The sequence below is a fragment of the Athene noctua genome, chromosome Z (genome assembly GCF_965140245.1).
Source record: "Athene noctua chromosome Z, bAthNoc1.hap1.1, whole genome shotgun sequence".
NCBI lineage: Eukaryota > Metazoa > Chordata > Aves > Strigiformes > Strigidae > Athene > Athene noctua.
The window spans coordinates 83543782-83571728 of record NC_134077.1 but is presented as its reverse complement, the minus strand read 5'-3'; the positions used below and the strand labels follow the sequence as shown (position 1 = coordinate 83571728).

General features: G+C 41.5%; 1 protein-coding gene across 4 annotated transcripts in view; it reads right to left on the bottom strand.

Moving 5' to 3' along the window:
* The window catches only part of RASGRF2 (Ras protein specific guanine nucleotide releasing factor 2), a 131189-nt gene extending 106041 nt beyond the window's left edge, over positions 1-25148 (bottom strand). For all 4 annotated transcript variants that reach the window (XM_074931232.1, XM_074931230.1, XM_074931233.1 and 1 more), the window contains exon 1: positions 24735-25148. In XM_074931232.1, the coding sequence (XP_074787333.1) occupies positions 24735-25019 (285 nt within the window). In that variant the 5' untranslated portion in view covers positions 25020-25148. The remainder of the gene's footprint in view (positions 1-24734) is intronic.
* Positions 25149-27947: the final 2799 nt, after the last annotated feature.

Here is a 27947-nt window from a genome sequence, read left to right as displayed (position 1 = left end):
AACAGGTCTGGTTATATGTCTTCCAGAACACATGACTCTCAGCTGCAGTGCAAGCAGTGGGGAGTCAAGATATACAAGAGAAGGTGAGAGGCACCACACCCGACTTCTTCGAGCCACCACAGCAATATAGATCAATGAAGTTTAATGCTACTCAGTTCAAAGCCAAACATTTCACTGTGGGTCAGCAAGTAATTTGATTTACAAAATCAAAACAGGCAAAACCTATGTACTCAGTTACAAGGGGCAAAAATGCAGTAAATTGAATGAGGGTTTTTCAGGACTTTCAAAGCTACTTTTTCCATGCAAAATAATTACAACAAAAAGTCGAAGACCAGCGTCCACAGAAAGCCTCCCTGAACTCCCATCCTGCTTGCTTTCATTCTTACATTTCTATTTCTGACACCTCCTCTAACTTCTGTAATGTAAAAAATTAAGAACCTTCTTTGTCCTATCAGTTTCATGAAAATGGGATACTACTTCTACCACAGTAATGGTAATAATTGAGTAAGTTGTAGTAATGGAGATTGCTATCCCACTGCCTGACACGGTGTTGGAAAGATAACCTCATGCAGGTTGAAGAGAAGGAAGAAACCCACAAAACAATCCTTGCTGAGCCCTTAAAACTATCATTTAGAAAGATAAAACAATGCAAAAGTAGCTACAGTGCTAGTTTGTGCTTAGTTTGATAACTAAAGCTCGACGTTTCAAAGTTCACATTTTGAACACAACTGGGGAAACATTTGTTTTTCTAGATATGTTTACAATGCATTCTTGTATATACTGTCTTGTAGCATTATATTTCTGTATTCCAATGTATAAAAAGATGTGGCATAAAAATCGTGCGAATTTACTTGCCTGCTGCAGAAACATCACTGGTGTATCCAGGTGCAGTAAGGAAGAAAAATGAGAAGAGGGAGAATACTGTTCCACAAAATTCTAGCTTTAAAGTGACATTCCCATCACTACCATCACATACAGACAAATTTCCATCAAGAATTTTGTGAGGACACTCTGCAGGATCCTATCATAGAGAACTGACCTGGAACAATACTACCCAAATCAAAGGTACCATTCTGATTTCAGCAATTACTCTTGTACACTTGTTAGTGGGAATGCAACGTTTAATTATGCCTTGATTCCTCACTGCTTAAATACAAAACCAACAATCCTCATGAAGATCAGAACTAGAAGGCTAGTTTACTGTACAGAGCTGACAGTACGTTGCAGACAACACAGAGTCGTGAATGGAATAGGAGGGATGCACAGAGAATTCGGAGTGCAGACCAAGTGATCCCAGTCTCGTGTGAACCTGGGAACAAGATGCTGTAAGCAAACAGCTTCAGTGTAAACCATGACATGTGAAAAAGCTTGTTTCATGTCTTCCACCTCAAATGTATTAAAAACACAATCAATATGCAGGCAACCTGGTTTAAACTGAGTTGAGAAGACCCAAGGGATCATTTTTATTCTGCTCCCACTCCTTTCCTTTACCACAAAACCTTGTTGGCTCTATGAAGACAAGCTATAGCTGTCTCTCAAAAACTGTTGAGTAAAAACATGGTATGAAACAGTGTTATAAGATAATTTCTGTATAAACAGAATACTGTAGATGGGCATGGCAGGCAGTCACATGTGGTTACAGGTTTTGCCATCCTGGCTCAAATTAGCCACCTATCTATTATCCTATTTGTGACCAGAGCCACTTTGTAGTTCTTAAATAAGTCAGAGAAAGAGGGAAGAACATAACCACTCATGAAAATGGGCAACAAAATTACATAAAAAATGTCTTAACGGCAGCCATTAGTGGGTACTCTCAGTGGATAATCTGTGATTGAGATGCAAGAGTTATCTTCCTTCTAATAATCTTAAAAGAAAGGCATGTGCTGTCAGAAAAAAACAAAAACATGGAACACAGTACCTAAATGCTTTACTTGCACCACCAATGCTGCAAGGATATGATATTTTTCTTAAGAGGTATGTAGCTAATTTTTTTCTTGCAGCACAATTAACCATGTTTACTTCTCAATCGCTAAAAAGGCAATGCTTTTCTATTACAACAGCAGCTTGAATTGTTGAACAGATCTTAATATTAAAAGCAGCGTCACAGTGCTCTATGTTTTTAAAGGTTTGCTTTTTAGATATTTCAAGTTCCCACTGAGCCCTATCTCTTGTAAATATTTGTATCAAATAATTTTTTAAACTTTGACAACATAGGTACCAGTCTATGCCATTGTTACCGCTAAATGACTGCCATTTAGATTTGAAACACTGAAGAGCAATTTATTCCTATTCTTCTAAAGTACACAGAAAAGTAATCATAATGTCATTAAGCTAAAGTAGTTATAAAGCAGAGTTCTAACAAAACAAGCTGAAGGCAAGCCTGCAATATAACAAGGTGACTATAACTTGTGGCTTGCACACAAGAAAACACCACGTCCTGCTAAAAAAGGTCAATAATCCAAATACAGCTATTTACATAGCTAGATGGATAGTTGGGATAAAGATTTTCAAAATGCCTCTGTAAGACACTGGTCATACAGCACTATTGGCTCTACTAGAATAAGTAAATATAGCGGGTGTTTAACTCCTAACAATCTGTCCTCTTATTTAGGTGGCTAAATTATGACTGCTGGGCTGAAATCTTATCATCACTGAAATAAATGGAAAAACTTCAACTAAATGCAGAGACATTTGGGGTCTTTAGAACTGACCTGATTTCACCTAAATTGAGGTTCAAACAATGCAATTCCAATTAGCATCACCCATTACCTCTTAATTTTCTTACTTTCTGCATTAACTCTCAAACAAGTTTCTGGACACTGAAAATCCACCACACGGTGAAGGTCCTAGCACACAAAATAATCGTTCTCTTTGCATAACCCCTTCACCTCCACTCTACACTGCCCTCGTCAAAAAGGTTTTAAAATTACCTGTGTTAGGATTTGAGGAGCAGAATTGGGGCTTGTGGTTCACACTACATGCTCAAGCACAAAAACTAAACAGAAACTGACAAAACTTCAGGGTACAGAGGAGAAAGCCCGTTATTCAAAGGTACTAAAGATTTTATTTATTACCGCTGGCAAAAAGAAACCACAAAACACAAACCAAGTGTAAACACAGATCAATAGACATGTTTTATAATTATGATGCAATATACATGTACCTTAAAGAAATTTTGTATCTTACACCTGCTATAATAATTTTTTTTCTATCCTTGAATATTTGGGAAAATAAATACTATATGCTACATATTAGGATGATTCATAAAACAAATCCAAAAAATGAAAAAAAATTTTGTATGAATTTATGAAGATTGTTATAAACACAAAAAATACTAGCATTTTCAATATAATCAGGAACTTCCTGAGAGTCAACAAAGTGCCAGTCAATTTAGTAATTAAATGGCCATACTGGTAAAAGCAAGCATTCATCTACGTCAGTAACCCATCTCCACCACTGGCTAATAGCTGTACATATACCAGAGTATCTGCAGAGGATGAGCATCAGACATTTCATGCCCAACCGGGACATAGGACTGGCTTCACCATAGACACCAAGTCATAAAGCATCAACGGTGATCTCATCAACTTCTGCAACTACATCTCCTTCTATTGCTTAGTGTCTGTATTATCCAGCATCTCCTGCACCAATAGGGCCTGGCTAGTCACACAACACAGCCTTGGAAGAAGGACTACTTATGGGCAGTTTGTTGAGCAAGAAGATGCTAACCTCTTGCTCAGTCACTCCCAGCCCGTTACAACCCACACACGTCAGTATGGCTAAAACATGAGAGGAATACCAAATACATTAGCTGAACAGGTACCGGTCATAATTAAGACAAAGTAGTTTAAAACACTTCTGCACATCCTCACACCACTGCAGAAAGGCACCACTGTTCCACTCCAGTGTGAGGAGCTTGGAAAAACCAACTGTTCATGGGGCACAAAGCAAAGATTATAACACTGGCGTGGCAAAACGTTCGCCTTTGCTGACACTGCCTTGACCCCAAACGGATTGTGAGAAAGAGCTGATTTCAGGTTACCAGAGCATAAAACTCTTACAGCAGGTAATTGAAACAACAACAAAAAGACTCTGGTCCTGAGAAGACTACTTAACTGTCTTAAACTTTCAGCTATCATTGGTCCAGATTTCCCAGGTTCCTCACTAATCCCCTTGAAAAGAGTGCTTTGCTGTTCATGTATTTAGATACACATGAATGATGACCCGATGCTTTGGGCTCATGTTACTGAAATTATGTTTTATCATTTGTCAGACTGGTAATGATTACTGTTAAGACTTAGCCCTGAAGCTAATGAGCTATTTTTGACACAGGATCACCACCGATTCAATGTTTGTTTGCACACACAGGACTATTATTCATAACTGCAATGACACACAAAAGACTTTTCCAGTCAATTATGTGAATCAGACACATTGTGTAGAACCGAAATATGTCAGTTTTACTACTGTTTTCCCACACTATGACTTAACCATACAAAATAGTTTCATAACAAAAGACGCATTATTTTTTAAGGTAAACAGATACATTTTTCTGTGTGCACATAAGATGCATTTAACCTTTCTTTTATTTAAAAACACACAGAAAACTACATTTTCCATTTAGCAGTGAGATTTTTATTTTGTGGTTCAAGAAATCTTTGCACTGAACTTCTGCCAAATTTTGTTATATACTTTAAAAAATAGAAAATACAGAGAATAGTCATCTATAATAAATGTAAATAAGCATATATCAACACTGAAGGAATGCCCAGGCAGTTAGTCACACAAAATCCAGTAATGTTATGACTAGACTGCTACCTGAACTAGGATTATTTTAAGACCAATTTGATACACTGAAGTCATAAGTGTGACTGAAATGTAGATGTATCATAAGTTATGCTAATGGCAGGCAAATCTATAGTAAAAATAATAACTACATTTTAATTACACTACAACGTACATTTCTTAACATCTAAGTCACCTTTCCTCTAAAAACAAAACCAAAAACAAACCAAACATATTATCTTATGTCCAAAACAAACAAAGTTTTCTTGCCAGAGCAAATTATTCAAGGTAGGATAGAACAAGACTGTCTCTGAGTACTGATAGGAAAGCTTTACAGTATCAACAAATCAAGTATTAAAACTGCCGCTGAAATTCAATGCAAATAAATAGGAAAAGGAGTACATGTTGAAAAACAATATGTACTTTACATGGATGATAATAAGCCCTCAGCTGACTACGCACTAATCAGACTTTGGGGACATAATGGAAAACCTCAGGCCTGTGGTCTGGTACTGAACAGAAAGACATTCTGGGAACAGTATGGGAGCAAAACAGAAAATGGCCCTATGCCATAACGTATAAATGGCCAACTACACTTTCACTGTTAGGTACATCCTGGCCTGATGCCACCAAGCTGCGTGATGCAGCTGATGCGCTGGAGGGAAGGGAGGTGCCATCCAGAGGGACCTGCACAGCCTAGAGGAGTGGGCACATGTGAGCCTCATGCAGTTCAACAAGTCCTGCACATGGGTCAGGGCAACGCCCAGTATCAATACAGGCTGGGGGATGAATGGATTGAGAACAGCCCTGCGGAGAAGGACTTGGGGAACTGGCGGACACAAAACTGGACAGAAGCCAGCAATATGCATTCACAGCCCAGAAGGGCAACCGTACACTGGGCTGCATCCAGAGCAGGGTGGCCAGCAGGGCGAGGGAGGGGATTCTCCTCTACTCCACTCTCGTGAAAGCCCCCCAGCAGGGAGGGCTGTGTCCAGCTCTGGAGTCCCCAGCACAGGAGCAGGTCCAGAGGAGACCACGAAAATGCTCAGGGGGCTGGAGCACCCCCCTGTGAGGACAGGCTGAGAGAGCTGGGTTCAGCCTAGAGCAAAGAAGGATCTGAGACCTTACTGTGATCTTTCAATATATACAGGGGGCTTATAAGACAGATGGTGAGACGTTTTTTTACCAGGGCCTGAAGCTGACAGGACAAGGTGAAGCTGACAGGACAAGGTGAAGCTGACAGGACAAGGAGCAAGAGATTTAAACCGAAAGAAGGTAGGTTTAGATTGGACATAAGGGAGACATCTTTCATGACGAGGGTGTTGAGACACTGGAACAGGTTGCCCAGAGAAGCCGTGGATGTCCCATCACTGGAAGTGTTCAAAGACAGGTTGGACAAGGTTTTGAGCAATTTGATCTAGTGAAAGATGTCCCTGTCCATGACAAGGACTTTGGTCTAGATGACCTTCAGAGGTCCCTTCCAACCCAAACTATTCTATGATTCTACGATTCTACATCTCGGAAGTGAGAAGGTAGAGCTGTAAATTACAGACTGACAACGAAACAAACTGAAAGGTGTAGAATGGTTCTGGTGTACAATTATGGTTATACATGCTGGGATTCTTCAACCTGGAAGAAAATGGAGAGGGGAGAACATGAGAGAATCTATTGTTCTCCATCCAGATGAGTCAGCGGAAAGGCTCTGCAGATCACCTTTTGGCTGAGAATGGTGCCTACAGGAGTAGGACACGTTATTGGAAGTGGGGAAGAGCATTTTGGGATCATACAAGACTTGTTATGGGATGACTATGGGAGGAACCAAAGGCAGGGAAAGGGATGAGGAAGCATGGGAAAATAAAGGAATAAGCTGACAACAGGGGCCAGTTTGGTCAGTACCTCTGCCTGTCCATGCCCTGTGCTTGATCACCACAGCGTCTCCTGGTTTTGCCTTAAACTTCACTTCTGTTTTCCTGGATGAGGTGACTGTTCTGTGTGCATGTGTATGTAAGGAGCTCTAAGGACCATCCACTGGATGACAGACCACAGATCACTGAGGCTCATGTGTCTGTGGTGTCAGCAACTGGATTGAATGCGACTGCTAGTGCATATGAGTTTCCAGGTCTGAGTGTAGGTGTGTGACTATGAAACCAATTTTAATGCAAGTTTTCAAGACTTTTTTTTTTTTTTAATACATTAGATGATAGTATAAAAGCAATCATGTTATTCTTGCTGGCTGTCAACTGATTCTGGAAAACCTAGTTGGCTTGCTGGTAATGTGGCTAACAGTGAATGAGATGTGCAAGCATTATTTTTAAAACACAACCTGTGGTAAGGATAGAAAAGTTACATATTAATTTAAAAAATACTAAGCAACTCTGAGCGTGTGATGGGTGCCAAGTACAGTAAGTAGGAGTTATTATTACCACATCTGGAAGTCCCTAATGATAGGAGTTATGTAGGCAAAACTTCATAAAATACATTTAATGAAGTACATATAATGAAGTACATTTCACCATTGCAAGAAAGACCTCTTGCTGTAGGTGGTGAAGAGAAGATTAAGAGGGTTTACTTTGGAAAGGTAATTTAGGAATTTTTCCAAAACTTTGGAGTTTACTGCCATGCTCTTAATATTACTATATTTAATATTTAGTAACACTGTATATTAATTTTTAGGTAATATTTAATAATATGCAAAATAAGACATTTTTAAAACAACCTGAATTCACCTGCAAATCCTGGTATATTCCATCTCCAGAAACAACTGAAAGCGAGTATTGACAAATGTTTCCAAAAATTAAGCCGATGTTGCTTAACCAGTACATAAGAACAATTAATTCAGCATAAGTTTTTAAAACAAGTATTTCAAGTGCTAAGTTTAAGGACATCCTCAGAGCAGTTTTCAGTAACAACATCAACAACAAAAAAAGTGCATCTCTTCATGCTTCCAAGTGCATATTGCATATTTTGTTTTACTGATCACAAGGACTTTTGCTGTCTACTCTGTGTTTATTATGCTAACAGGTGCCAACACTTCCATTTAATCCAATCTGGAATGTCTGCTGTATCTTACTGTGCCTTCCTGTGTCTATGTATGGTAAGCTAAGCATGCCTAGCTCTAAGACGCCTACAGTTATACAGCTTTGGCTCCTCCACGTACAAGCAGCATCTTCTAATTTAGCTTCTCTGAGTATTTAACAGAGGGCACTGAAATTGAATAAGGCTTTCTGTATACCCAAATGGCAGCTACAGGCTTAAATGCATCAAAACTGCTAAACAATTTTGCTATTACTATCTAACAGGAAGAGGTTATTTGCTGAGGCTACTTGGATATTTTCGATGACTTATATACACACAACGTTGTCCCCAGACCCACCCTGCCCAGGAACAGGGATGAACTCAGGTTGCCCAACAGAACAATAACATCAAAGCAGCACAGGGGTGGCAAGGCTCTGACCAACACATGAATCCATTCATTTCAGAACAGTTTACAGTACTGCATATTTTCTCAGTTACTTGGAGGAGATAGCTTTAGGAACAGCTAATGTCACTTGCATGATAAAAACCTGCAGTTACTCGTTTGTCAAAAAGAACTTTACTAACACAGTGAGAGATCAAAGATTTCCAGTATAGCTATCTGATGAAGGAAAAGGGGCAGACAAGGAAAGAGAAGAGGAATTGAGACTTTTTAGTGCCAGTCTTGTTTTCCTCGTACAAAGGATTTTTATAGTCTACTGACAGCTATTATAACCATAAAAATTTGTTCTATGAGACAGTTTTTGTTCAACATAAACACTGTAAAAAGGTATGTCCACCCTCAGTGACAAAATGGGTTTTAAGTTATCTCACTAAACTAGTGGCTTCCTTTTAAGTCCTTAAAAAAAAAACCAAACCCAAGAAATATTGTTACGTCATACTTTGTTGTGCCACATTGCAAGAGAGGGTGCCAAGAATTCTAGGCTGAAACTTTCCATATTTTTACCTTAGTAGCCTTCTCAAATAGTTCACAGAAAACTACTGGTGTTTTAAGCAGATTTTACATACATCAGTATCCCAAATAACAACTAAAAATTAACGTAAACTGGCATTCTTATGACATGAGTAACCCATAATAAAAGCAGCAGGTTATAGATACAATACATGCAGAACTAGATACTGTTAGTAATATAACTATTACTCTGTGCTAATTAAATGATTTGCTGTTGCTATGTTCAGTGATTTAAAGGAGGCAAGGGGGCAACCTGATTCGGATATGTATTTTTAATCAAATGAGTCAATTACATTTGAATACACTTCTTTGGAAGCTCCCAAAACTTTCTTACAAATATGTTTTCCATTAATTGTCCACATTTCCCACAGCACTCCACCCCACTCATATCCTTCCTGATCTGGGTTACCTAAAAATAAGCTTGAATCAAGAAAGAACATCAGGAAATATAAATGGAAATGGCAGCTGATCAACCCCTAATAAACGGTACATGGTATTAAAGCAGATCAGGCACCTGGTCCCACTAGATATATTTAGAGGAGTCTAAACTCCAAAGTCACTTAGTTTAAATAATCCACTCTAGTGAATTTATACAAGATATATACATGGTAAAGGAGAGACATTTATTTCTATGCTTTGATATAAGAATCACCACTCATGCATTTTTATAACAGTAAGTGGAGTAGGAATAAACCCTTTCAAGGATTAGCTTTGCTTGGGGGGGTTCCACTTTTATACATCATGCAGCTTCACTACCAGATAGGTATTCCCCAAATATATCCTAGGGGGTGAAGATTAAAAGAAAGGAAAAGTCACCTGAATAAACAGTGGAGACACATAAAGGATAAGGGAGAACTCAGGAAGAAAAAAGTTAACAAAGTGATACACTAGAGCCAACCCTAGCCCTTCTGACAGTTTCTTGAATATACTAAAGCTTAACAACCGCTTTCCCCGCTTTCCTTCTGTCTCTGTAATAAATACTGCCTGAAGAAGCTCCAAAGTTATGTTACATTTCCCAGGGTAGCAAAACTAAGTATTTTGTAAATATTATTACTGCTCAGCACAAGGAGAAAACAAAAGCAGAAAAATTATGAAATATGGATATATTCCAAGTACCTCAAAAGAAGGAAAAAAGGCTTCAGCTTTAGTCAGCAACAGTTATATCACATTCTGCTCATTAGCACAAGAAGTTTAAAGTTAAGTTTATTCTAGTTGCACAATTTTTTCCTGCTACAATTTAAATGTTTGCCAAACCAGAATGACTACTTCAGATGTAAATCAGATGGGAAACAATTAAAAAGAAAACAACCTCTCTCATTCCCCCAAAAAACAGAAAAGAACTGAGGTAGAAAATACATGCCACATACATGCTGCACTAACATATGCAAACAGGAAAAAAAAAAGTACATCACAAGCACAAAAATGTAAACAGAATTTTCATATTTTTACTTTTTAGAAAACTCTCAGAAGTTCTGAATTCAGGTTTTTATTATAGTTCTCAGTAACACATCAGCTAAGATGCTGAGCCAGTAGTAAATTTCTTCCAGAGAAAGTGAAGTAAGGCTGATCACTGCACAGCAACTTAAAACAATGTCCTGGCATATGTATTTCTTTTCACCCGTGATTTTACTTCCTGACAACAAACAGAGAGGAAAATCTATGAAAGTGAAGTAGGGAGCTTTGCAGTTTTCCCTTAAAAAAAAAAAATCCTACTATTTGGGCCAACAGTTCTGTCTTAGAACTAAATGTCCCGAGTGAATGCTCGACATCATCTTTTACTTGTCTTCTGGGCCTCATTGTTCAGCCAGTTCTCAATCCATATCACTGTCCACTTATCTAACCCATACCTTGTCAGCTGTCTGCAATGGTGAAAGCATCAAAGATTTTACTAAAGTTGAGCTAAACAATCTCCAGTGCTTTTCCCTCATCCACCAAGTCAGTCACCTCATTGTGAAAGGCTATCAGGTTGGACAAGCATGATTTCCACTTTGTAAATCCATGCTGACCACTCCCAATCACCTTTTTGTCCTCATGTGTGTGGAAATACTTTCCAGGATTATTTTTTTCATCACCTTCCTAGGGACTATGATGAGAGTGATTGGCCTGCACTTCCCTGGATCTTCTTTTTTTGCCCTCCTTGAAGATGACAGTGATATATGCTCTCTTCCAGTCTTCAGAACTCCTCCCAATCACTGTGACTATTCCATGGCCTTCAAGTCTTCAAACCTATGATATGATCACTCAGAAAAAAAGCTTGAATACCACTGGACTGCATTAAGATATCATTAAAGATGGATTCAAAGTCAAAGAGACTTGTGTTCCTGAGTCACTCAAGAATTTGGAAAATTTTGAATTATTAAACTGGAGTAATTTATAGAAAAAAATATTTTTAATGCATATAACTGCCAACATTAGAGTAAGGATGCAAAGTCCAAACGTTTAAACATATTAGGAAAGATGTAAAAACACAATTCAAAAAGATGAGATGCCTCGGATACTACATGTTTTTGCTATTCTTAACAAATCTCACGCTCCACCACAGAGGTCAAAAAGCAACATTAGAAACAAAAATCTGAATTGCTTTCAAAATCACTTGGAATTGCTGTGTGACCATTGTTAAGCAAATCATCAGAGCTCCTTCTGGACATTCAGTTTATTGTACAAGCCATTTAAAGTAGACCCAACATTTACTGTTACACTTGTCATATAGCCAACTCATTAGGTCTGCACTTGAGTCTTACACACTCCCTACACCCTAGAAGCCTAGTACCAGACCCTGAAAGTTAAAGGTATGGCGATACAGAAATAGCAAGACTAAGTGGCTAAGACATGAGTTAAAGAAAAGGGCTGAATCACAAAGCAGACTGTGGTTGCAAAGCTGTTCCCTACGGGAAACCTCCTGCAAGCACAAGACATGTGAGAAGCCACGTGATGGCAAACACCCAAGGACTCCCAGTGAGATTACAAATACTACAGCTGTGCTCCCTCAGGTATAATCCACACCTTGCAGTGCGCTCTCTACAACAGCTCTTTGGGGCTCACACCATAGTACCTTCTTCCAAGCTTGTTGCATGGAAGCTGAGTAAACCACTTTCCTTTTTAATGTAACCTCCTGTGCTCTGCACCATTGTCAGAACAAGATGACTTGGGGTTGCTCACACTTCTCCCCATTCACCTTGAAAAGAACAACAGAAAGTCAGAATCTCTCAGCAGACCAAGATATTAAATGTTGTTGCGCTGGAAGCTACTGAAGCAGTTACACAAGTAAAACACAACGCATTTTAGAAGCTGTGAGAAAGGACGTAAGTGATGAAATAAATCTTACACGGGTTTGTTGTTTTTTTTTTCACGTGTTGACTCTTGCTAGCTCATTGAGTCATTTTCTAGAATGAGAGGAGCACAGAGACTAAGCAAACTCATACAGTGTTCCCAACACTGCACACGAGGCAGCTCAAAAGCACTGCACTAATATTTGTGGGGCAGAAACCAGACCAGGAAGAAAAAACAAAAGCAGTTTGAAATTTACACAAGGCAAATCAAACACCAAAGGGAAACAGTCACAGAGGAGGACACCAGAAAGATGAAGCAAACGTGTGTACAGCTATATACTATTAGTTCAGCAATGAATTTCAAGGATTACAAAAAACGTATGTCTTGACAGATGAAACACCCTTCTATCATAAGTAGTATTAAAAGGACCTGCTATAATTACAGATGCTTATTCACACACACACAAAAAAAGATAAATAAACTCTTTCCAATTTCATCTAAGTGCATCAAAACCAAACTGCCTGAAACAGTGATTGTGTATGACTGAGGTCACCAAGACTAGCAAGACCATTTTGCCTGGAAGGATGAATTTGCAAGGGGTACCCAACACATTCCAGTGGCAGAAGGAGATAAAGTCATGAATTACAAGAGGAACACCCCAGCTGTAGGTTTCAAGATTAGGCACTTCTCAGGTCTTACCATGTGCTTTTCCTGTGTGCAGAAACATGCACATGATACCTTATGTCTAACTCGGTAACCACTTCTGCGTTCACCCATTAAGCCACAGATGAACACCCTAAAATACTGCAAGGATAAACAAATATCCCCATGCAGATGGTGTTACCCATATGCTAGCATATGGGAAGCACTATTAGGCCTGTTTTACTACTGCAGTCAAGAAACTGATTCACCAGGAGGCCACAGGGAGTGAGGGGCTCAGGAAGAAAATGAACCTGTGACACACATAATCCAGATAACTATTCTTCTACTCCACGTCACCCAGCCTATGAACACACATAAGACACACACACATTCAGATGCCTTCAAAAAAGTAAAAAAATAAAATTAAAAAATCAAAGAGGTTATTTGCAGAAAGTCAAAGATCTTTAAGAAAACCTATTTAAAATCAGAGCTGGGAAGATACTTTTTTTTTCTGTTTCCCTCTTCTATGAAAGGCAAATCTATCTATTTATTTATTTCACTTGGCATTACTCTAAATTGTCAAGTACATCTGAGTGGCTGCCTTTACTCCATTCGCTTCGCTGGTATGCAGCCAAGTTATCTGCTGCTAAGCTACAAGAATGCAGTGCAGCATTCAGGGAAGAGTATCTCTTTAGAGAGTTTTAATATTAGTATACGTGGTGCAGACATGACTTCTCTGTAGGTCTACAGCAATTTCCATACTGCTGATGATGGAGCTCTCTCAGGTCGCTGCACATTTTGGACCGTATAATAGTGGACACCAGCTAGCTAGGCTTTCCCTCAGGCCACCAAGTAATGCACTTACGAAACTTCCATCTGCAGCATGCAGCAAAAATATAGGAGAAAACCCCCAGTCTAGGGCCTGCAAGATTACACCTATCACAATAACAAATCTTCATCAAAATTAATTGCCTCCGGTTGTTTCCATTATATAAATCATGCAGGCCAAAAAGCTTCATTTTTTTACATGCAGTTGTATCTGAAATTCATGTTGTTTTTTATTTTGGGTTTATAGCAGTTTGGTTTTTTTAGTTTTTGGCATTGGATTACAAAGCCAGGTACAAAGATTAGGAGAAGCGCCACATTTGAGGCTGCCTTGTGCGTTGCTAATTTAGTCCCATGTGTACAAGCATAATGATTGCAGTCCTTTATTACATGATTCTTCTTTTAGGAGGTCCTAGTTCAGTTACCACATATAGGCAAGACATGTTTTCATGTTTTGCTTTCTCTTGATTCTTGAATGCACATCTTCCTTCACATTCTCCTGCAGCCAGCCCTTGCACATGCATCAGCAGAGTTCAGAAACTTCTTACATGATGTCCTATGACACTTCTCATGTCATTCAGATGCTTCCTTAGAATTACCACATATATCTTCCCTACAGCCAGTGAAGTAAGAATGAATTACTGGAAATATGGCCAGCACAAAAACCAGCAGTTTCAGATGCAACTCAGTTTGGTTGCCTGATCTGGAAAATCATCAGCCTTTGGTATTTAAAAGGCACTTTTATTTGTTCTAATGCTTCTTTCACATGGACCAGTTCTACCTTTGCAAGTCTAGCTGTTGTTCCAAGCTGGGTCCCCAAAACAAGGAATGATTAATCACTGTAAAACACCTCATGGATGTGATTTGTGAAGTTCTTCACAGAGATGCTAGGCAAAAGACAGAATACAGTCCCCACAGGTGGTCTGATTTTACCATGAAATCATCTTTCTCTTCCTGCAGCTTCATGCCTCATGTACTACAAATCCTCAGAAGAGGAGAGAGGAAAAACATGAGCCCTATAGAAAATGACGCCCTTTGGGAAATTAATCTCAATTCCTCTTCTGAATACTTTATGAGAAAGGAGTCCCAGGAAAGAAACAGATCTCCTGAAACTGCAGAGCACAACACAGAAGAAAGAGTGAGTGCTGGACTGCTCAAAGAAGCCTTAGCTCTGATCTCCTCTGACTGCTGGGTGCTCAATCATACATCCCTACAGCCTGTTCACGTACTCTGTGGGCTCAGTTCTCTGGACTTCACAGAAAAGTGAATGAGACAGAAAACACACAGAGACACACATTAATATTTGTGAGGAGCAGCTGCAGGACCAGAGACTCTGCTCCAGACCTTGGACCTTATGCTGAGATGGAGACTGTGGCAGCAGTAGCTCAGTAGTATACTGCTGTAGGATAACCACTCAGGTGGAGAAGGCATGTACCTCTCCAGCGGGCATTAGCACTTTACATCTGCTGCCACAAAAACTCTGAGATTCCTGGATTGTGGAAGTCTGGAAAATTCCAGACTCTGGAACCATCAGTTCATCTGGATCTTCTCCACATCACTGTTCCTCAGCTCACCTGGTATTCCCTCCAGTCATTATGTATTTTGGGGGGGAAAAAGCTAAAACCGGAAGACCTCACAGTCACAAAAACAACAAATACACCTGGCAAATTACATGTATAAGGCTGGATGGTTCCCAGGAGCCCTCATTTGCCTGATGTTCCTGGTCAAGCCCTAGGAATAGATAAAAATGCTGAAGATGTCAAATGCAATAGCAGTAGTATCACCTCAGTGATGTAATTTAGTAATGTTCTTCACCTGTTCAACATGAAGTACAACAAGGCTCAGTGCAAAGTCCTTGGCCCATGGGTTGTGACAATCCCAAGCACGATTACAGGCTGGGCAATGAGTGGATTGACAGGAGCCGTGGGGAGAAGGACTTGGTAGTGCTGGTTGACAAGAAGCTCAATATGACCTGGCAATGCGCACCCACAGCCCAGAAAGCCAACCACATCCTGGGCTGCATCAAGAGAAGTGTGGGCAGCAGGTCAAGGAAGGGGATTCTTCCTCTCTACACCGCTCTCGTGAGACCCCCCTGCAGTGCTGCGTCCAGTTCTGGGGGCACCAACAGCAGAAGGACACAGATCTGCTTGAGCAGGGCCAGAGGAGGCCCCAAAGGTGCTCAGGGGTCTGAAGCACCTCCCTTACAAGGACAGGCTGAGAGAGTTGGGGGGTTCAGCCTGGAGAAAAGAAGAATCTAGGGAGAGCCTCCCAGTACTTCCAAGCACTTCAAGGGGGTCTACAGGAAAGATGGGGAGGGACTCTCTCTCAGAGGGTATAGGGACAGGATGAGGGGCAATAGTTTTATGATAAAAGAGTGTAGATTTAGATTAGATGTAAGGAAGAAGTTCTTTACTGTGAGGGTGGTGAGACACTGGCACAGGTTTCCCAGAGAAGCTGTGGCTGCCCCCTCCCTGGAAGGGTTCAGGGCCAGGTTGGACGGGGCTTTGGGCAACCTGGGCTAGTGGAAGGTGTCTCTGCCCAGGGCAGGGGGTGTGGAATGAGGTGGTCTTTAAGGTTCCTTCCAACCCAAACTGTTCTAAGATTCTACAATCTGTACACACAAATATCTGCACAACATGATGATATTGCACAGATCTATCTTGGATCCCTCCACTCTCCTGTCAGTTTTTCTTCCATCTTCCTCTTCAGAGAGCTTTGCAGGTGGCCCATAAATTTTAACTTCTCCCCAACAGATTTATTAGGAAGAAGTATTTTAAATATTTCTTTAAAATTCTTCTGTGAGTGCCAAATGGAAATGAATAGGACTAGTGCAATTTTCCTGTCATGTCTGACCATCAAGGAATGCATGGAGTTAAAAATAAATTCCTGGTTTCATTCTGAAGGACATCAGACTCTGTCAAAGTCATCGAACGCTATCTCCACAATTCCAGAGAACATAAAATCTTCAGCATTTGCTGAAACAGGAGAAACAACTTGTGTAAGGGAGAGGAAGTGAACAAAAAGCAGAAAGAAGAAGAACCAGCAGTCACCTGCAATCATCCTAAACTTCCAACATGTGAGGATCCTGCATACACCTAAAACATCAAACAGCAGTAACACAGTATGTTCTAGGATCCAGCATGGGAAATTTCAGAACTTTGTCTACAGCCACGAGCACTGAAATCTCATGGTGGGCGAGGTTAAAAACCAGCAGATGTTCTCTGTGACAGCAGCAGAACACGTTACCTGAGCTGCCTGGAATGCAGGTGTCTGCATGTGAGTCAGGCATCTCAGTTCACACAACAGTCAACCAAGATTTAGTCACTTCAGTTGGTGGGGTCTGTTCAGTTTAACAAAGGTGAATACCTGAGTTAGGATGGGCTGACTGGTTCTCCAGACTGCACTGACTGTACTGGCTAGGACAGCACTGTCTGCAGTGGGATCTAGCTCATGTGGGGCACCTGAAGTTGCATAAGAAGCATCTCACCCAACATTTCATTCCTGCAAGCATATAGACATTTACAGAGAGTTTATAATTTCTTCAAAGAATGCTAAATAGAGACACAACATTTTTTTAAAAAGCAATGTAACAAGTTTGCTAAGTTCAAAAGATTGCAAAGGACACCCTGTAGTGCAAGGGCAATCTTGCAGTAATTTGGGAACTTGAACCATGCTAGGCTGAAACTGCAGAACTATTAAGCAGCAGATAGTTTCTGTTACTCAGCCATCATACTGCAGTCAAAAACTCAAAAGGCAAAAATCAGACAAAAGTCACTGCTCCATAGTGCCATAAGAAGAAACAGGAGAATACAATCCCAGATTCTTTTCAATAGTTACAGTATTAACTCTTAAAACACAATCCATTTTTTCAAAAGTAGAGGAACTGATTAGATCTGCACAGCAAAATGCTGCCACTGGAAAACAGTGAAAGTAAAATTGCTTGTGACAATATAGCTCAGTTCATATAGGCAGTTTCTCAACACTTCCTAATAAAACTCAGCTCCGAGCTCACGGAAAATACAATAGAGATATTTAAATGGCTGGATTGAATCAGGGAAGCCTCTGCTTCTATATATACTGATTCTGTACCTCAAACAGAAAACCTTATGGGATTGGTAAATCAAAAAAACATTGGAAGCTAGATTGTAAGCATATGTTCTTAGACATCTAGTACAGAAGCACAGTGTTAAAAAAAACCCTCAATCTTCAGCATCAGTAATGGCTGGTAGACAGAAAAGAGGTTACTCTCTGAAATCTCGTTTCCCTTCAAGTATATGAACAGGTGGATGACAGCATCCTTCTGAATTGCTGTGGCTGATCAACAATGAGGCAACAAACAAACTTCAACATTGTTTTCCATCCAGACAAAAACTACTCCTTGCCCTCCCCCCCCCCCCCCCCCCCAATATATGAAAGAGTACCTAAATTTGGCCAGTCTGTCACCACTTTAGGAAGCACAAAGTGAGAACACTTCAAACATTCACACTGAAAAATGGGTTCGCATTGCCTCAGACTCTGCAGCAGTCATGGTACCAGACTTGCTTGGAGGATGTACATCTAGAGAACCGTGCCCCTGCTAGAAGCAAAAATCTGTTTTTAAGGATGCCCAGAAGTAGTGGATTTATATTTTCAGACCTTGCTACCTTCACTAGCTGCATGAGGTCTACATTAATGATTTCCTGTGCTGAAGGCGCCCTGTCCCCTCCCTCTGTGCACAAACTACTCAGTGATGCAGACATATTACAAGTGGCAAAACAAGACTGGTAACTACAATATCTGTGGCCAAACTGAGCAACCATGGTAGCTTTTATTGTACACTCAGATTCTTAGGATGGAAAATCTGCAGCAAGTGGATCAAAAAAATGCTGCTATACTACTAATGATGACATTGTAATACATATATATGAATATATAAAGACTGTTATAATGTTGTCATACTGGGACAGAAATAGAAGCAGTTCTGCCTGGATCTTCAATTCAGGTAAACAGTGAGAAATTAATGTTGGTAACATGCGACCAGAAAACAGTCCACTTCGATGATGAAGAAGGAGAAAAAACCAAATCTATTTTAAAAGTTAAATAAAGGCAAATTAAGATAAATAAAGTATAACTATTCAGTAGATGAGGGACAGACACTATTTTTGTGTTCAGAATTATTTTTTTTTTTTTACAAATTACCTCTTGAATTTGAGGAACTAAACAGTCGAGCCAAATCAACGCAACTCTGCCAACAAAGGAGACAAAATTAAAAAAAGTAGTAGTATTGACTGTAAGACTGGCAGATGACACAGAATTCGTGTTAAACTGTTACGATACTTTATTTTAAATGTAATTTGAGTGTTCACATTAGCAGTGTGAGCCACATTGCTGTACGTAGTTTCTGGTCACTCTGTACAGCTTTTGTGTGATGTTTAAGGTTGAGAAGGTGGAACACATTATTCTTACATGGTAGGTGTGTGACATTTTTGGTCTTTACATTTTGGGATGCATTCCTAACTTAGTCTCGACCCACTTCAAGTCTTTAACTCGCTGACATTTCACCTGTTAGCTAAAAGGATCTCCCAGCAACTCCACATACAAGACTTTCCCAAATGTCATTTGCCTTGGGATGTAATTATTTTTCCAATAACTTAATTAAGGAGTATGGGCTTATCTATTACAGCATAATGCAGTATTTCAGGATCTTATGATACCTCATAGAGAAATGTTAAGGACTTCACCCTGTGTTTTCTCTTCAATAATTCTGTGTCTCATCAAAATCTGGTCATACTACCATTAGTCCCAATGTTATTTTAATTACTCTTTAGTCTAAGATACTAAGGTAGTGTCTTTTGGTGCTTTTTGCCCTTAAGTGTGACAGACACTCAAGAACAGAAAACAATGGACCAGTTTCCAGTTCCTAACCGAAGTCACTTGGCATGTATTAAGGCAGCCAGAGGTTTAATATTAAACTAATCAATGGCATCAGCATTCTCCAAGTTAAATCTGTGTGGATTTAACTAACCTTTCAAGAGGAAGGCATGTCAAAAATGAACTAGACCTACTCGTAACTCATTTCTCAGCTGCGTACTTTCCCCACTTTTGCATAGTTACAAAGAGCCCATTTTGTAATGCTACAGCAGAAACATGAATTTTCAAGATTTAGAATGAAATGCTTAAATTTTGGTAAAATAGCAATAAATGTGGCCATGAGATTTTCTGTTCTTCTCTTTATGCCCAAAATTTGCTCATTACTAAGCAATCAGGTAAACACAAAACTTCCACTAAATGGCAAAGTTCAGTCTCTGGAGAGATCACAAGAGATAAACTTTTCTATTTGTTTACCGTTTGTTGCCTTAGGCCAGAAAGCACACTGTAAATTCATTTTACAGTTCTCTATGAAGAGCCAGAGGCAACCACTTTGATGCAGCTTGCCTTAAGCACAGTATCAGTGACGGGTTTCTCAATTACTCCTTAAATGCGTATCAAAACAGTTTTGAACAAATGCATTCATTGAATGTGTGCACAAACTGTATTGTCTCATGACAGTGACTGAATGATGGCAAGAGGACAGGGATTAGCTGGGAAAGTAAACAAGAGTTAGTTACCTCAAAGTTGTCTCCATGCAAGAACCATTTAGAGACTCTTGCATGAGAAGGTCTTACAAAAACACTAATCCCAATAGCACTAGCATCTTAAAACTTTCCACTGGCCATCTTTTTTAATTAACTCTTGTTGAAGGCAGTCCATCCAAAAAAAAAACCAAAGTTGGAGGGGAAAAAATAATACAATAATTTTTTTTCTTCTCAGATACTGAGAAGTCAAATTCACCAATTATTTGTCTAAATGCTGAGTGAAATTTGTAAAACATGGGCAGCTTTGGTGGACGTTTGCACTGGAATATCCCAGGAAGTTACCCGCCCACATGCAAGCAGTAAGATTTATGGACAATACTACACCTAAGGATGGCAAGCTATCTTGCCAAAAACATAGCATCACTCCTCAGCTATCCACTACATATTACAGACATAGGATGCTGAACAACCCAGGGGTATTTTTTTCCCAGTAAAAGTGAAGAGATTAACTTTCAATTCATTATATCTTCAGAAAAAAATGACCTTTAAGCGCTGTTGCTAGGTTTTATATACACTCAATTAGCAGAGAGGTACAGCAAAAGCTGTTGGTGGCATATGCCTGCCTTATCACTTCAAGGAATGTATGTAAAATAAGAGAGGTTTCAAACACTGCAAAATCACCATGTCCTTTATAAAATAAATACAGAGCTACAGTAAGCAGAAAAAATTCAAATAATTGGATTCTGTTAATCTGTGGGGACACGGACTTAATACTGCATTTAATTTTGCTAAGTGGGAGGAAGATTATTGCAGGCAAGATACAAAGAATAGTCTCTGCTCAAATCGTGTAACATTTACAAGCTTAAATACACTAAGACAGTTATTAATAACTATATCAGACCATTTCCATGTATTCAAAAGTTACAAAAGAAATGAAACATACAGGCCTCCTCCCAGTGCAGACAATAATAATAATAACAATAATAATATTTACATTCCTATATTCAGTTGCTTGCAACAGTCCTTAAAAAAAAAATCTGTGAACTTGCTGGATAACAAGTGCCAGTCTCCTGTGAAACACTACAAAACCCATGATTTTTAGGCATTTTACTTTACTTTTGAAAGAGACTAGCCACTCACTGAGACAAAACCATTCTCCTTCTAGAGTTTTTGAAACAAAAGCTGGAACTCATTCTCAAGTCAGTCTGTCACAGTGGAGGACTTGCTGGGAGCTGCACTTGTTTACAGCCTACGGTTCCTGTGGGAAGAAGCAGTTTAACTAATATCAGAATTTAAGCTTTTCACATGTAGTATTTTCATGTCCTAACTTGTTGTTTTGAAACTGAGATTCTTCCACACTGCTGTTCTTTCAGTAAATCCGTCTTTTTTTTTTTTTTTTTTTTTTAATGTGAAACCAGAGTGGATAGCACACCTGTCTGGCATTTATAAAAACTCTTCTCACATCTGAGGGAGATCAAAACACTATTCTTTAAAAATAAAAACTCGCCCTACAAATCATTTAATATCTGCAACATACTCGATTTGATCCCATATTACCAGAATATCGACTGATTCGTATATTATGCAGTTTGTTAATATTAAGAAAGGCGCTGTGCTTTTAAAAGAATTTGCTTTGAAGCAAACATCCCTCTGAAGGAAAAAAAAATACTAATACCTTAATGGAAAAGACAAAAAGAATGCATTCTGTCCTTGCAAAATTTTTTTCAAGCTCTTAATATTTTAATATTACAGCAAATCTCATGGAGGCATTTGGCATCTTCCACAAAACGGTGGTATGGTTCCTATAATACTTGACTATTCCCTCATGAGGGCCTGCTGGAAGGCTGTAACAGCACCAGTAGTGGTTAAATGTGAAATAATTCAGCTGCTGGGCTTGTTGGCAGATTGATATGCAAACCTAAACTCATCCCTTGACCAAGATACAGTCTCCTGTATAGGGAAGTACAGCTCAGACACTCTCCTCACTGAACTCTGACAACTTCTCAGCAAGTTCCTACCTGGCACACGACTCGACAAACAATCCTTGAACAACTCAAACTAAAATTAAAAGGATCTGCAAACTAAGGAAAAGAAAATCAATTTGTTCTGCATACATTCTCCATAATCTTCAGTTACATGAGCTTTTTCAAATATCCACTCAAAGGATGCCGATGAAACTCTCATGTGATTAATTCACCTTTCTCCCTTATTTGTGTAATTCTATAGCACATATCACTCTAATGTCTAAATAACCTAGTCAAATAAAACCTGAACTAAAAGAGATTACTGTTTTCTTCTCTTTTGGAGAAGAGAGATGTGATTCTTCAAAAACTGGCATAGATCTTCTCATTTTTTTCATTCCATTGGTACATTTGTGTGGTTAAATCAAAGCAAATTAAATCTAGGCAGTATTTTTACATGGCCAGTAGTTAACATGTATGAGACTGAGTTTTCATTATCTTCTGATTAAAATAACTTTGTCTTCCTCTGTTAATAAACTGAAGGTTCACAGTTTTATTATTTTACACCTGTAAGAATATGAGCATATTTTCTGAATAAAAAGGACAGTTAAATTTTTAGATATTTCTCCTTTTTCTGGTGATTGATCACTTTCAGTCGCTGATGGAGTTTCCTGTACACCTTAGCAAAGATTTGTGTCTGTATGAATATACAAGCAAGGGTGCACTTTAATGAGTAAACCTGTAAAAACTACTAACACTCAAAAGCTTTATTCTGTGTCAAGCCACAGGTGAACAGGAAAAAGATATTTTCTGATGGTCTGCCTTGAAAATTAAAACTAGGATCCCATAAAAAAAATTAAAGTGTACTTCTGCCTCTTTAATAGTAGTCTGCTGTTTTTAAAAACATGAACATAGTTGATGTTTAAAGCGAAGCAAAATTCAGCTTTATCCCCTGTAATTATTTTGTCTCTGCACCACTAAATGTAATTACAAACAGCTCAGACATTCATCACTACAGAAGTACAGTTTAAGATTCCCAGAGAACAGATATGGGAAAGCATTGTTTTCACACAGCTCTCTTAGTCAAGCCGTAGTTTAACAACACTACGAATAAACAAGTGTACTAAGCCAACGTAAGGCAGACAGGGAAACAGTCACGTTTAATTTCATCTAGGGAATCCTCCGGTATTCCGTTTATCAAGCCTCAAATCAACAAGTAAGAATGTGATGGATGAGTATGATGTAACTACAGACATCCCAACTTCCCAAAGTTCACTTCCTTAACTTGCTTAAGCATACAAGTACTGGTTCTAAACGGGAAAAAAAAAAAAAAAGCACAAAACGTACGACACGGTTCCGAGCTCCCCTTGCAGAGTTACCAGGCTAGCACAGCACACAGATGTGCTGGTTTTCAGGAGCTGACTTAGGTCTGTGTCCCTTTCTCGCAATCAGCAGGAAACGCCTGCAGCCAGCTCGAAACCACCCTCCTTACAGTTACTCAAACTTTTCCAAACCAGTTTGTCACCTGTTTGGTTTCTCCTATTCAGAGAGAAAGGCACTAGGGCATGCCAGATGCAGATTCAAAAGAATTTCAGCCAGGCAGCAAAGATCAAGAATTCACATGAGGCAATGGAAGGCGTGTGGTTAAGATACCCGATCTCTGTCTATGCTTAACACCTAACTACAGTGTCCTTTTCCTTCACAGTTATGTAATACACAGTATTTAACCACTCACTTGTTTGACACACGCATATCAAACTGATCAGCTTTCTGGGGCGGAGGGGTGGGGTGTAGGAATTTGGCAGTTCACGCGTTATGAACCGCCACCCCTCACAGGAGTGAATCCCACCAAGAGCCTTCAGCGCTCTTCGCCCGGTGAAAGCCACGCAGGATCTGGCTCCAGCATTGCACCACAACTTCTATCGCAAGCACAACCGGCTTCACAACACCTGCCTGGCTAAGAACCCGCCGACTTGGCTGAATGGCGCAGCCTGTAAATCAGGCCACACGGGCACCCTCCCTCCCAGCCACCGGCTCGGCTCTAGAAGGGAGTCCCAAAGGAGGGCTGAGAGCCTGCTACCCCTCACAGCATCGCGGAGAGAGGCGGCAGCCCCACAGCTGCTCGGGGACAGGCTCAGTCATTCCTTAGGGTCCCCCTGTGCTGTTTCGGTACTTCGGCCCCTCGCCCCCTCTAGTTGCCAAGTTGGGTTGGAAGTGTGTAGCTGTACTGCAGAACCGTCGGCAGCAAAATGACTAACACCTAGTTTGTGAGATGCTACTCTCCGGGCGCCCTACTGAAACGAGGCGTGCAGACAATGGGGGGGGGGGGGTGGGGGGTGGGGGGGGGTGTAAGAAGAGTCGTGGAGGAAGGAACGGTGATGAGATGGGATGGGAAAGCCGCTGGCCTTGCCGCTTTCTGAGCGGCAGCTGTTCTTCCGAGCGCTCCGGGAGCGGCACCGACACCCCCGCCGTGGCCCGGGGGTCACCCTCATCCTGCCGGAGAGACGCGAGGAGCGGCGCGGCCCGAGCGCCCGACGGCCGGAGCCCCGGCACCGCCTCGCCTGCCCCGCACCCCCCTCAGGCTCCTGCCTCCCGCCCTCCGTCCCTGCCGCCCCACAGCCGAGCCCGCGACGGGCGGGCGGGCGCTGCCGCCGACGCTGCCCGAGGGGAGCGGGGCGCCCGTCGGGGCGCCCGTCGGAGCGCGGCCGGTACCTGCTTGTCCAGCGCCGCATCCTTGGCGCTGCCGGCGGCGCAGCCCTTGGGAGCCGGCACCCTCTCGCAGTTGCAACCCTCCAGCATGTACATGCCGGCGGGGCGGGAGCTCTGCTCGCCCTCGAAGTAGAAGAGCACGTTTTGGTAGAGGGCGAACCACTTCTCGTGCCAGCGGTTGGTCTCCGCCGTCTTCTTGCTCAGGTAGCCCCGCTTGGTGCCCTCCTTGCGGGCCAGCAGCGCCAGGTACAGGGCGTGCCCCTCGTTGTACCGCACGCTCTTCTGCATGGTGGCCCGGAGCTTGCGGCCGCTCTCCCGCCCGCCCGCCTTCAGCGCAGCCTCCGCGGGCGCTCAGCGCGGCGGCACCGGCTGTGCCGCGCCGCGGCAGCGCTTCATGGGCGCCGGCACGCACCGACGGGCGGCACCCGCCCCCCGCCCCGAGCTCCGCCCGCCCCCCCGGGGGCGGCTGCCACTAAGCCCGCCGCGGCATCCCCCCCTCCCCCGCCGTGTCCCCGCCGTGTCCCCCCACGCCCCTCCACGCCTCGCCTCCCTGCGCCGCCTCTCCGACGCCCCGCGGGAGGAGAGCGGGAGGCGGCGGCGAGCTGCCCCCCCTCCCCGTTTTCCCCGGGCAACTCCGGCGTGACGTGGAGGGATCAGCCGTAATCCGCTTTGGAGAGCGATTTAAAGAGCAAAATCGCCGCCGCAGTGCCCCGGTTCCTCCCTCCGACCGGGGGGGGGTGGGGGGGTGGGGCGGGGGGGGGAGGCGGGGGGACACGGGGGACACCGCGGGGATGGGGGTTTGGGGGTGCGGGACGGGGCACCTGCAGGCAGCCGTGCGCTTGGGCTGGACGGGACGGGGCGGGAGCCGCCGGGTGGTTTGGGGCTTGCGGTTGGTTTCCCGATAGTTTTCGCCTTTTGGATTCTTTGAGTGCAAATCTTGGAAAGCGGCAGGGCTGGCGGAGCGCGGCGGCGAGAGCCGGTAACTTCGTTTTGGAACTGCGTGGCGAATTAAAGCAAAAGCAAGAAGTGAAACCCAAGCGAAATACCAGAAACCCGTCACTTTTAACCCGGTAGGCACACTGAGTAAAGGCAAGGAGGGGGAGGTGACGTCCCACCCCGGGGAAGTGCACCCCCGCATCTTCCCGGGCATCCCTGTCGGGAACAAATAACCCCGCAAGGACTGTTTTGCCCTGTGTCAGGGCTGGCTTGCAGCAGGCAGGGACAATTTCTGGGTCCCCGCCGCCGCTCGGGGCTGCCGCGGCTGCAGAAGGCAGCGTCGCGGGTGGGGACAGCCCCCAGCCCCCGCGGGTGCAGCGGGGTGGGTGCGTGGGGGCAGCCGAGAGAAGGGGCGGGGGGGCTCATCGCATCCCGAGAGGCAAATCCGGATGCGCTGTGCTTGGAGAGCAGTTAGTCGGGTTTATTTTTACGCTGAGTTTAGTAAGGCTAGCAGCAGGCGTGGTGTTGTTTCTGAAGTCAGGATAGTATGAGGTACGAGAGCCCTTAATTATAAAAGATAAGCTCTGGCATTAAGCTGGTATTAAGAATTGTTTTACATAAAACCTAGGCGTTGCGGAAATTTCTACCAACGAGAGGACCCCGTGCCTTTAATTTACCAAATTATTTAAACTTCCCTTTAAGGTTCTTTCACGAAAAGGTGTTTGAAACTGTCATTTGAAATTTGCATGTATAGCTTTCTGTCTCTTTTGCTTTACCAAGTAACACAAGTAAGAAAGAAAATTGATTCTCTTACACACTGTCCGAACAAAACCACGAGAATTAACAATACTCAGTATGCTGTGTAATGCACAGAATGAGTTAGAAAATATTCCCTGTGTGATTTCTGTCAGCAATTACAATTTTGAGTATTATTTACAGGAACTGTGGAGTTTTAAGGCTCTCTTTCTGTGAACAGACAACTTTGTATTAGAAGAAACAAACAGATGCACAAATCCTGCTGGAACTGACTAGTTTGCCTTGCGGCTTTGCATAGTGAAATCTGAGCCTAACACGTAATGTTCAGGGAAGTCTGGGTTTTGGACAGGGGTTGGAGATCATTTGGATGATTTGCATGTATGAAATAACTCATATTCACGCATCTCAATGACTGGGTTCTTACTTGCCTCTTACAATGCATCTTTAATTCCGTTTCACTCAGATAGTGCTATCCAGGTCAGTATTAATTTGGTCTGTGAAATTTCATGGGATATCGTATCTCTTGATGTAAGTAAATGGCAAGGCAGTAAAACTAAGGGAAAGAAGCAGACTGCAACTCAGAAGAGATTTCAGATACTTGACACTGAATAGTTAGTGCTTTCCAAAACAAGCACATCGTATATCACGACCAAATGCTATAGTAAGAACCCCTCTTTGCCAAGATAAGATGCAAGGTTTTGTCCCAATTTATGTAATCTGTCCATTAATAAAGCTTTTGCATACATCAGAAATGATTATGCACCATCCATTCTACCACAACACCTGAGTCACACTGTAAAAATAAATGACAGGAGTTAAATTTTAGCAACAAAATAAAGAAAGAGTGGGTTTCCTTTTACTACATCATTTTCTCCTAGTCGCGCAGGCATTTTTCCTAAGCTGAAAATGTTGAATATGTCATTGCATAGCAATCCATAGGAATTACGAGGCATCTAATGTTCCTGTTCACTACAGTGAACACTGATTGTGTAACCATCACTTTGTCATGAAGTCCTGTGCTTTATTGTTCAAAGTATAATTTAGTTCAATGATATTTTTTATTACTTGATCATTCTTAGTTTTTATTGCTTTAAACATCTATTACATATCTATGTATCTATATACTATCTACTACATCTAAACACATGTAAGTAAATACAATTCTTTGAAAAAATGTCTTCATTATGAACAATAAAGAAGGGGTTGTTTGTGCCTTTTGAAAAAGAAATTCTAGGCCAAATTCATATGTATGAACATGATCGAGTTATATGTGCAAACAGATGTGAAGGAATCTGTTGATGTAATTTATTCCATAGGGCTCTAAAGAAAAGAACATACAGATAAGCACAGTGGTTTACTTTATGTTCTCCTTAATTAACCCTTCCTTTTTGTATATTTTCATTCCAGAGGATTCATTCTTGAGTGTTGTGTCATTACAGGCCCCAAGGAGCTTTCTGTAAAACTATGGTGGAAAGTTGTGGTCACATATCAGCTGAGATAATTTAACACGTTTAGCCTACATTT